The sequence below is a fragment of the Gavialis gangeticus genome, unplaced genomic scaffold (assembly GCF_001723915.1).
Source record: "Gavialis gangeticus isolate Ggan-Ray unplaced genomic scaffold, GavGan_comp1, whole genome shotgun sequence".
In the NCBI taxonomy this organism is placed as follows: Eukaryota; Metazoa; Chordata; order Crocodylia; family Gavialidae; genus Gavialis; species Gavialis gangeticus.
The window spans coordinates 18742275-18754075 of NW_017729026.1; the positions used below are offsets into that span (position 1 = coordinate 18742275).

Here is an 11801-nt window from a genome sequence, read left to right on the forward strand (position 1 = left end):
CTCTGGTCCTGGACCCCAGGTCCCATACAGCGCCTCTGCTGGGCAGCGCCCCAGCCCTGCCCCACTCTCTTCTTCACCACGGGGGCCTCAGTCTGCCCCACCCACCCTCCCCCTCTTCCCCAGACCCACCTGGAGGGAGCCACGGGAATCACTCTCCACACTGCCTGGCTGCCATATGTATGTGCACACACACACGTGCCATAGTGACCCTGCTTGATCAGCCTCTTCCTGCTCCTCTGAGCCCCAAGCAGCCCCTGCAGGCATGAACCCTGCCAGCCTGCAAGGGGAAACCTGCCGTCCCCTGCAATTTTCTCTCTTATGGGAGAAAATTCACATTTCTCTCCCTAAAAGGAGAAAATCTGCATTTTTCTCCTTAAAAGGGGAAAATCTATGTTTTTCCATGGTAAGCAGAAAACCCAGATCCCTGCTCATTTCCTAGGCAGTCTATAATGTAAAGTGACACTCCTAAACATCCAGATCCCAAACATTAGATCCAAATATTTAGATGCTGTGAAAACAAAGTTCTACTAACTTAGTGCGAATAAAAGCATTTTCATTTTTGCCTTTATGTCTGCTAAAGCAGATATTTTTTAAACAGGCCCTTCTGTAGCAATAACAGAAAACCAGCAAAACAGAAAACAGCAAAAACAGAACAGCAATAACAGTATTTCACTAGCAGATGTAAACCCTCAATTAATCTAATTAGAAATGGTTTTGAATTTAAAGTAAAAGTGACCAGACTAGATTCACAGTTTGGGAAGAGCAAAATGCATGTTATAACAATTTATTATTATCATTACTATTGTTATTATTAGTAGTAGTAGTAGTATTTTAATTTCAATAAGCTAGAGAGGTTTAAAAAAAATGAAAAGAAAGCAAGTATCTCTTGAAAGCTGTCACATGAAAAAGCATTTATTTTAAAACTGAAAAATGAGGCCTTGATCCTGTAAGCACTTGCATATATGCTGAATAAGATTGTTCATGTCTGCAAAATTAATCATGTGCTTAAGTTCTTCTGGGGTCAGGGACGAAGTTTTAAGCAAAGATAGTCACATAGAAGGAAAAGTGAAAAATATATTTGGAAGCTTAGCTCACTCTTCATTAAAGATCTTTGATAAATAGTCAGAAAGAATAAAAATTCACATATTATGTTGAGTACAATAAACAGCCAAAGAACACTTATTTCTTTTCTTTGCAAAATTAATCGTAGAAGGACACCAGTTGTTCAGCTCAGTGAATTTATAGTACAACGAATTGCCCTGTGATTTCATTCATGTAAAATTGTTTATAAAACAATCCTGCCACTTATTTCATTTCTATATTTCCTTTACACAGCAGCATACCCTGGATATCTGAGGTATCTATAATAAGCACATTATTAAATGCATCATAACAACCATCTGTTTCCTTTTCAGAAATCCAAGTCTATTTAGCTACTATTAACTGAACAGTCACTTACAAAAATAGGCAATTAAGCTAATAGAGATATTTCTTGCCCCGATGTGCAAATATTATTTTTCTTTCACACTTAAAATGTGGTTACATTTCCTAAGAAATAGTAAATGGACATACTAGAAGAAGGAGTTTATTAACCAGGCTATATAAGTATATTTAAGGCACACTGGTGAGCGCTGGTTTTTCCAAGGAATGGACCAATGGCAAGGGAATTATGGATATCAGTAATGATTTAAAAAATAGCAAAAATTAATTCTTTGCTTTGGTAAAACTTCAGCATTGCTCTCAAAGCTGAGATTACTTAACAGTACAAGCAAAAAGAGACCCAACTATTGCTCCAAAGTGATTTTTATCCTAGTTTATACAATCCTGAGAGTAAAAACAAAAGATATAGTTGATAACAGTTAAAATGATACTCCTGGTATAAAAGCAAATATACTTCAGTAAAAATGTATCCCTCTCATGGAGAATTCCTTGAGAAGCTTTTCATAGAAAACTGGCACACAGAACATGTATAATGCAGAGGGCTGTATTTCCCTAGTGTCCAGCCATATCAATTGAATTTATTGTACCAATATTATGTTACGGTAAGAATAGGGAAAAGTTATTTTAGCATGTGCTGCAAAAACATCATCTGGTACTAACTTTTGTACAGTATTGCAGGATTCAATGGTGCCTAGGAAAGCTCAAAGTAAGCTATTATAACAAGAAGAATTATTATTTAGAAATCAATTTATTTCCTTATTTAGTGAGATAATTTACAGTTAAAAATTGCTTTAATTAATATCAAGCACACATCTCCCACACTGACTTCAAAGATATAGGGTAAGGTCCTGAGTAACCAAATTTTCACCATGTATTTTTAATAGAAGCTGTATCATCAGCTTATAAAATGGAGGTGGGAAATGATGCTGTGTCATTAATTGTGAAAACCATTTCTGTTTTCTAAAATCCAGACTTAGCAGGAGAAGCAATGCATTAGATTTTAGAGAAGCTACGCTTTCTTGGTGAAGAAGTAAGTTTTCAGAGAAGCTATGCTATCTCAGTAAAGCAATGAGTGTGTGACCAATTAAAAACTGATCAATTTTTGGCTCACTGTTACTAATTATAAAACGGGTATGCACAAGATCATCAGTATAACTCTGTATGAATCATATAAGAAATAAATCCTCCAAGCAGTTTACACAGGCACTCTGATACCATGGTGGTGGGAACAGGACAATCTCTAAAAAACTGAAGAACAAAAAGCAGAGAGTGTACAGTTGTAGCCAACCTTTAGCATCTGGAATGAACCTCTTGCTGGGCTTGACTTGAAAGTTACAAGCAGATAGAAAGAAACCTAACTGAAAAGAGAACTTATTTAGACCGGGGTCTCTCTTACCTGGAGTTGTTTGATCTTGCTGTGGCTAATGTACAGCCTCTTGGTGGTGAAAGGCATCTCTGTAGGTATCTCTATAATTCTGTAGCACTGCACTGTCTGTGCAGAGTCACAGTTGCATCTTCTGGGGCAGGTGGTACTTGAACCACTGTAAAGAGGAAACAAAAGGAGTAAAACATAAGACACACACATCTTCTGAAACAGGAACCCTGAAACCGCGACATTTAACAGCAACAGAGAGTGTGTATTTAGGCACTAGAAGCCCTTTTATACCATGAAATCTGATAAAAGGCTGTTATAACTGTGTGCTTTGCCTGTGTGAAATGGCAGCAAAAACAATACCTTAATTTGCCTGGGTTAAAATGTTAGCAAGCATTACAAAGAGTGAGGGGCTTAAAGAATGATAAGGTGCCTTTATATTTCTAGGTATGTGAAATTAGTGTTATTTATTGCCTGACATTTAATCTGCAAACATCCATATTATCTGCAGTTTCCTAGTTTTGTTAAATGTGACACCAGAGAATTAGGGGGGAAAGATAAAGAGCTGTTTTATAGTGGGCTATAAAACCTTTGTATCTTCTGTGACCCTGTATTAAAAACATTTAAAAAAACAAACAAACCCAAAACAGACATTGAAAAGTTTCACCCCTTCCCTCACATTATTCAGGCAAGTTTCCCCTCCCCCTCCCCTGTGAAACAGCTTTAAAAGAACAAATAGATTTACTTCCCAAATCATTTTGATATAATGTAGTGATGCTGGATGATACATTTTCTTATGGGCTTACAGACATTCAAAAAGCCTGAGGCAGAATCAATCTAAGTTACACAGTTTTCTGTAAATGACTTAGTTTAGATTGGTTTGATGAAAAAAAATCTGTTACCCCATGGCTTGAACAGCTTGTATGTTGCCACAAAATTCCAAATTGAGATACTCCTATTCTTTTTTTAAATTAAATAGTTGTGAGACATTAGAAAACTTTTACTATATGTCCAGTGGTATAGGATCAAGAAAGTGTTATTCATTTAAGGTCCATTTCCCTTATCTCAGGTGGGGAAAACTCTGAGGTTTCTTTTACGGCGCTTTCTCCACAGTTAATCAACAAGAGAAGGGACTTTCTTGTAGAATAAAGTATGAGCTGATATCCCACCTTTGTGGATCTCTGGTCTGCAAGTACAGAAGTCAGTGACCTTCATAGCAGATTCCTCTCTTCAACTGAAATACATTTCCACTTAGACCTCTATGGAGCTGGTCGTAGCAATCAGGAACGGTTTTATGCCTTTTTCCTGCTCTGAGACTTACTCACGGTTCACACAGAGACCTTTGGCTCTCTAAAATGTATACTGCACAGCCTGCGGAGAGGGATGATGTGTCCAGAAAGAGAACTAAGCCGTTTTTCCATAAAGGAAGGGAAAATCCATGGCTGTGACTCACTTCTGAATGAGGATCTTGACTGGGGTCTCTTTTTCTTAACTGTTCTGTACAGCCAGTGAAGAAAGTTCTTTCGCATACGAATCAGGGGCCTTTGTCCTTTTCCTTTGCTTTAGCAGTTGCAAACAAAAGGATTTCCACATTTTTAAATGATAGCTTTTGTGAAAGGTGCCTCATTAATAGTCACAGACTTGTAAGCCTACAGAGAGCAAGAGTTAAATCAGGCATTGGCAATGCCAGTGTTCTTAGACTACTGTGGTAGTTATTGCCTAACACAGTTCTTGAAGGACTTTGGGCCCAGTCCTGCTTCTGTTGAATTTAGTAGTAATATGTCGCTTTACTTTAATGCAGTTTTCCCAACCAGTGCACTGCGGCACAACAGTGTGCCATCAGAAATTAACAGGTGTGCCGTGGAATTTTGCCATGGCAATGAGCTACAATGAGCTACAGTAGGTATGAGGATGGGGAATGCCTTAGCAAGTGTGCCGCAGAAATTTTTTATTAATGTAAGTGTGCCTTGGGCTGGGAAAGGTAGGGAAACACTGCTTTAATGGAAGTAAGATGTATAATTATGAAAGCCATTCAGTCTTCATAGCCATGTTTGGCTGGTCTCCTGAAGGTATCAAACAGCTATGCCAACTAGACGTGAGTGAAAGGTTTGAAAGATTTAACTGCAATTTTGTAAACTATTTTAAAGAATATTTAATCAATTTAGTTTCATCTGTTTTCAGTATTTCACAATGTGGAGGTATTCTTTACTCCAGGCACTCCTTTATTCCACACTTATTGTCTTATCTTTTATTTGGCTTTTTTATGTCCTCATGAGTTCCTTATGTCCTCATCATGAGTTGGGCTCAAAAATTACTGAGCTCTCAAACTGACTGGAAAGTTCCACACAGTATGTGCTAATCTGTGCCATGAGTGTTGGAAGAAGACTTTTATAAATTAAATTTAAAATAATTTATTATTTTACATAACATTTTCCCATATTTTTAAATGCTTAAAATATGACTAACTCAAAATGGAATTGTGCTAGGTTATCACAAGGCATTCACGTGGCCATGGAACTATTTTCAAGTTTGTAGCAAAGAGGCATGCAAGCTGTGCAAAAAATATTTGCAATTATATTGTACAAAATAATATCATTATTATTTAGAATGATGCATGTGCATGTTTATTTACTATTCACGTTCAAAAAAATTGCTGAGTCAATTTTTCTGATTTTTTTTGGTTAAAAGTACCCTCTGGAAGAGACCATGTAAGAGAAATTCAGCCCTAAAATGAAAGTTTAAGAACATTAGAATCAATTGAAAGAGAAAATTTGGATTGGGAACATTTACTCAACCTTAATTTCAATGAGCTAAGGAGATTAGTTGGGGAGAGACTGAGGTCCCATAGAGGAGGGGAGTTGGGAGTCCAAGAAGAGTGGTCATTTCTTAAGGAGACATCTTCCAAGCTCAAAGGGTGGCAATCCCAACAAGGGGCAAAGGGAGCAAGAGTGCTCAAAAGCCCCCTTGGCTAACAAAAAGCATCCAGGAACGTCTCACAGCTAAAAAGGAGGCGTACACCCAATGGAAGGGAGGGGCCATCACCAGGGAGGATTATATAGCCATTGCTCAGGGCTGTAGGGAGGCTGTTAGGAAGGATAAGGTGAAGATGGAACTGGGACTAGCAACATGGGTCAAGGACAACAAGAAGTCCTTTTTTAAATACATAGGGGGTAAAAAGAAGGTTCTTGGTAACATAGGGCCTCTGCAGGACACGCTAGGAAGTCTGGTGGTCGCACCAGACATCAAAGCTAACTTATTTAACAACTTCTTTGCCTTCATTTTTCTGAGCAGGGACCAGGTCATCCCCCTCATCATGATCCCTGACAGTCCTAGGGGAGGTGCAGCCAGGCCCAGGGTTGGAGTGGACCTAGTCAGGGACCTCCTGGTGGGACTGGACATGTCCAAATCAGCAGGTCCTGATGATCTCCACCCCAGAGTGCTGAGACAATTAGCAGAGGTCATTGTGGATCCCCTGGCATGGCTTTATGAGCACTCGTGGTGCTCTGGTGAGGTGCCAGAGGACTTGAAGAGGGCCAATTTGGTCCCCATTTTCAGAAAAGGGAGGAGGGAGGACCCAGGAAACTATAGGCTTGTTAGTCTTACCTCAGTCCTGGAGAAGCTCTTCGAGAAAAGTATCCAGGGGCACATCTGCAAGGGACCAGCAGGGGAGTGTATGCTTAGGGGCAACCAGCATGGGTTCATCAGAGGCAGGTCCTGTCAGACCAACCTGGTGGCCTTCTATGATCAGGTCACTAAATCTTTGGACGCAGGTATCGCGGTGAATGTAGTCTTTCTGGACTTTAGAAAAGCCTTCAACGCTGTCTCTTACCCCATTCTCATTAAAAAATTAGGCAACTGTGGTGTCGATCCCTACATGGTCAGATGGGTCGCCAATTGGCTGGAGGGCCATACCCAGAGAGTGGTGGTGGATGGGTCTTTTTTGACCTGGAGGAATGTGGGCAGTGGGGTTCCGCAGGGCTCAGTCCTTGGGCCCACACTGTTCAACATCTTCATCAGCGACTTGGACGAGAGGGTTTATAGCACCCTGTTCAAATCTGCAGATGACACTCAGAAGTGGGGGGAGGTGGGCATACTAAAGGGGAGGGACAAACTGCAATCAGATCTGGACAGGTTACAGAGGTAGGTGGATGAGAATAGGGTGGGTTACAACACTGACAAGTGCAAGGTACTGCACCTGGGGAGCACCATACCTACAGGCTGGAGAATTCCCCTCTCGCCAGCACAGAGGCAGAAAAGGATCTTGGAGTCATTATTGACTCAAAGATGAACATGGGCCGCCAATGTGGCAATGCAGTCAGAAAGGCTAACTGCACCTTGTCATGCATCCACAGATGCATCACAAGCAGGTCCAAGGAAGTGATCCTTCCCCACTATGCGACCTTGGTCAGGCCGCAGCTGGAGTACTGCGTCCAGTTCTGGGCACTGCACTTCAGGAGGGATGTGGACAACATAGAGAGGGTCCAGGGGAGAGCCACTTGCATGATCAGAGGACAGCAGGGCAGGTCCTATGAGGATAGGCTATGGGATCTGAACCTATTCAGCCTCCAGAAGAGAAGGCTGAGAGGGGATCTGGTGGCCGTCTATAAACTGGCCAAGGGAGACCAGCAGGCAATGGGAGAGTCCCTGTTCCTCCAAGCACTACTGGGAGTAACAAGGAACAACGGCCATAAGCTGACAGAGAGCAGATTCAGGCTGGATATCAGGAGGCACTACTTCACAGTCAGGGTGGCTAGGATCTGGAACCAACTTCCAAGGGAAGTGGTCCTTGCTCTTACCCTGGGGGTCTTTAAGAGGAGGCTATATAGACATCTTGCTGGGGTTGTCTGACTCCAGCATTCTTTCCTGCCTGTGGCAGGGGGTCAGATTTGATGATCTGCCCCAGTCCCTTCCGACCCTACTACTAGCTATGAATTAATTTAAATAAGATGAAGAAAAAAATCACAAGACACAGCAGTAAATACTATGTGCCTCTTATGCACTAAATCTGTGTTGCTTTAGCTCTCTCTATGCTGCTCTTTATCTCAGGCTTGTGTCCCAAAGTTGAGAGTTCCTCACTTAGCCCTTTTATTTTTGGATGAAGCAGAGAATGCCACAATATTTCAAGATCTGAACGAGGCAATGAAGGCTGAAAAGTTTTACTTAACTACTGGTGTGCTTGTATGTCTGTATGCAAGTCATACTACACCTGTAAGCAATAGAAATTGTATTGTAGAGTTTATTTTGTACCATTTCAGCCTGTATTATTAGATTGTTAGTCCTTGTACAAAGGGAACCTGATGCCTGCACTGATATAAAATTGCAAATTTTAATTACACAAGTCCAACTTTACAGACAAAAGAAAAGGGACATCTTTCAGTTAATGTAATTCTTCAGAAAAGTTCTTGAAGGTCAGGTGGGGGAATTAAGCTAAGGAAATGCAGTCTAGATGAAAGTATTGAACCATGGAACTTCATGCTCAAGGAAGCTCTTTCATGGCTGGATCCAGGATTTTAAAAAGGAGGGTGTGAGAGCAGCAATTGGGGCCACAGGGGTGACCACACACCCACACTCTCAGCCTTTGTAGCTCCACTGGGGAGGGCAGACCACACTGCAAGAGCAGCAGCCAGGGACTTTTTTTAGGCTAGGGACAGACATTACACATAAACTAGTTTAAGTGATCAGAAACTGGTTTAAACCTGTAACAGTACAGATGTTCACTGCACATAAACTGGTTTTAAAATGGCTGAAACCAGTTTGAGATAAATCTGGTTGAATGTAGTATCAGACTTAAATGATTTGGCTCAAACCACCGTATGCAATATCTGTCCCATACCCCTTGCTGGTTTAAGTTAAATTAGAGTCCCCCAACATCCTGGCACACTCTCTGGGCTGGGCGGGGCTCTCTGCTCCACAGCAGGGCTGGCTCCTCCCCTCTGCTCCCTGGGCAGAGCTCCAGCAGAGACTTGCAGGCACAGCAGGGTCTGCTGGCTTCCCCATGCCCTTCTTATCCCCGCCCCCTCACCATTCACTGCTTGAGCTGGGATCTCTTCCTCCTCTCTGCCACAGCATGGACCATAGCCAGCAGGTGGTATGCTAGCTAATAGGGCTGTGTGAAACAGGTCCTATTTGATTTGGATCTGGATTTGGTCCGAATCGGGGACAGTGATTCAATCTGTTGACTCAGATCATTATCCCTGATTCAATTCAACCGAATCCAAATCTGAAGATTCGATGCTGATTTGGCGAATCAGGGGTTTGGACACAGATACAGCTTTAAAAGTTTTTTCTACATACCTTGAGGTAACAGGCACAGCTTATGATTGCTGCAGTGCTGGGGTGGATGGAGAGTCCCAGAGGAGCCCGGGGGGCTCTCCAGCATGCTCGGCAGAGAACCCGGAAGTGGACCAGAAGTACTTCTTGTCCACTTCTGGGTCTGCCAGGGAGCGCTATGGGCCCCACCCCCCACAACCCCACTGGCTCAGTGATCAGCCACAGGCAGACCCCAGGTGCCCCCCACGAGACCCAGGAGGCACCAGTTGCCAAGCTGGGGGACTTGTGGGGAGGGCCTCCTGTGCACTCCCTGGTGGACCAGGAGGTGGACCAGAAGTGCTTCTGGTCCATTTCTGGGTCTGCTGCCGAGCACACTGGGGAGCCCCCCATGCTTCTGTGGGACATTGCATCTGCCCCAGCACCACAGCGTTCAGAGCCCCTGCTACTTAGAGGTATGTAGAAAAAGCATTTAAAGCTTTATCTACGTCTGAATCACCGAATCTGTTTGAATCTGTCCAAATCGATTTGGAGGGTTCTGAACTGGGTCAGAGAGATTAAAGGGTCCTCCAATTCAATTCAGATTTGGAGATTCAGCCACTGAATCAGGCCAAATCTCCACTGAATTGAATCAGGGACTGAAGCTTTGCACAGCCCTAATAGCTCAGCAGAGACTCCAGTAAGGCTCCAGCAGAGACTGCAGACACAGCAGGGTCTGCCTGGCTTCCTCCTGCCCTACACCCCTCACTGCTCAAGCAGGAAATCCACCCCTCTCTCTGCCTCCCTCCCATCTCCCACAGCACAGATGCCAGCCCCATGGACCCTAGGCATGTGGTATGCTAGCTAATGCTGAGAGGTGTCTGTACGTGTGTCTCTCTCCAGTTTCACTGGCAGACAGAACAGTGACCACTTAGGGCTGTTTGGAGCTAATCAACAGGTCAGCCAGTAAGCTGTTTAAGAAGTTTTAAGTAATGAAGAGAGGCCATTGTTTTGCTAATTGGGCGATAAAGATTGTTATCACTATCAGCTCCCAGCTGGCTTGCTTGACTTTCAGTTTGCTGCAGACAGTATGATGAAGCAGGGAGGGAGATTGAAAAGGTCCATATCACCAGCAGGTGCATGCAATGCATTCCTCCCACCCCCCCTTGTCTCAGAGTGCTAGCCCTGGACTGGGGGCTGGCAACACTCCTGTCCCTTGAGCAGCCAGCAGGGAAAATCCTGGGACAGTGCTGGCAGGCCTCCCTAATGAGAGAGTCCCCTGGCCATGCCCTGGTCCTCTCAGCTCCCTGCAGAAGGGAGGGGAGGACTGCTCTAGTACTAGAAGCTGGGGGCTTCTAGCCTGAGCCACTGCAGGTATGTGCCTGAATTCCTTCTGTCCAGAAAGAATACCTATCCGGCTTCAAACTAGTTCAGCCTAGTCAGGTTAGACTAACCTGCAAAGACTGAATTGATTCAGGCTTTTTGAATGTCTGCCCCTAGCCTTAAAGTCCCTGAATTAGGCAAGAATCACCCCCCACCCCCGCTCTTGGCATCCCTTCCTCTTCCATTCTCTCTCTTCTCCTCTCTATTTATGCCTCTGGTTTCAGGAAGGGAAGACCTACCCACTACTGCTACTGTCCCAGCTGCTCCTGACCTGCTGAAGCCAGGGCTCAGGCTATGTGCAGGTGAGTGGATATACAGGGAAAGGAGCTTAGCCCAGGACAGCAGTTACAGCAAGAGGGTTCTACCTCCCTTCATCTGCTCTCAGGATAGCAGTAGACACTCAGGAGGACTGGGCTGGAGGGAGAGGGAAACTGTCTGCCATTATTGTCTTTGACTGAGCCTGGCTCCTCATGCAGGCCAGCTGGAGTGAGGCAGGAATGGCTCTTGGGCTTCCCTTGCTCTTGGGTTAACTGGGGTCAGTAGCACTTGCAGGGAAAGGGGGTAGTGGGAGGAGAGGTACGTCTGAGCATGGAGGAGAAGGGAGAGGGTGCTGAAACTGGGAGGGGGGATTCTTACCTGCTTCAGGGACTTAAAAAATGTCCCAAGCTACTGCTCCTGTGCTGGGGTCTGTAACAGGGTTTCAATTACATCAACCCCCTGGATCTGCCCCTGGGTTCTTTCTAGAGTCATAACAAGCAGTTTTTGCACCCTAGTCAGTGGGGATGGCTGAGGCAACTGTAGTTGCTGCTAGGCTGGCACTAACAACAGCCAGATCAGCACCAAGGGTCACTGCCACTTTTGCAGTCCCTCTAAATTGGTGCCTGTGGCTAGTGGGCCTTTTGCCCACCTCTAATTACACTACATAGATGCTTACTTGGGAAGAGGATTTCAGGTGGCATTCCCCAGGGGTCTGTCATGGGTTCATAGATTTCATAGATTTCATAGACATTAGGGCTGGAAGAGACCTCAGAAGATTGAGTCCAGCCCCCTGCCCCAGGGGCAGGAAGTCAGCTGGGGTCATAGGATCCCAGCAAGAAAAACATCCAGGTTTCTCTTGAAGGAGTTCAAAGTAGGTGCTTGAACCACCTCCGGTGGCATGCCATTCCAGACCTTGGGGGCTCAGACAGTAAAGAAGTTCTTCCAGTCTGAAACGGTCTTGTAGGAGTTTACAACCGTTCAACCTTGTCATCCCTTCAGGCGCTCTGGTGAACTAATGTTCCCCCAGGTCCTGGTGAACACCCCTTATAAACTTATAGGTGGCCATCAGATCGCTCCTGAGCCTGCACTTTTCCAGGCTGAA

At 44.2% G+C, this 11801-nt stretch overlaps 1 protein-coding gene across 1 annotated transcript in view; it reads right to left on the reverse strand.

The window, feature by feature from the left end:
- Nucleotides 1-11801, reverse strand: part of LOC109299700 (nephrocan-like) — a 68382-nt gene that overhangs the window by 22492 nt on the left and 34089 nt on the right. The window contains exon 3 of the mRNA XM_019520220.1: nucleotides 2837-2981. Within this exon, the coding sequence (XP_019375765.1) occupies nucleotides 2837-2981 (145 nt within the window). The remainder of the gene's footprint in view (nucleotides 1-2836; nucleotides 2982-11801) is intronic.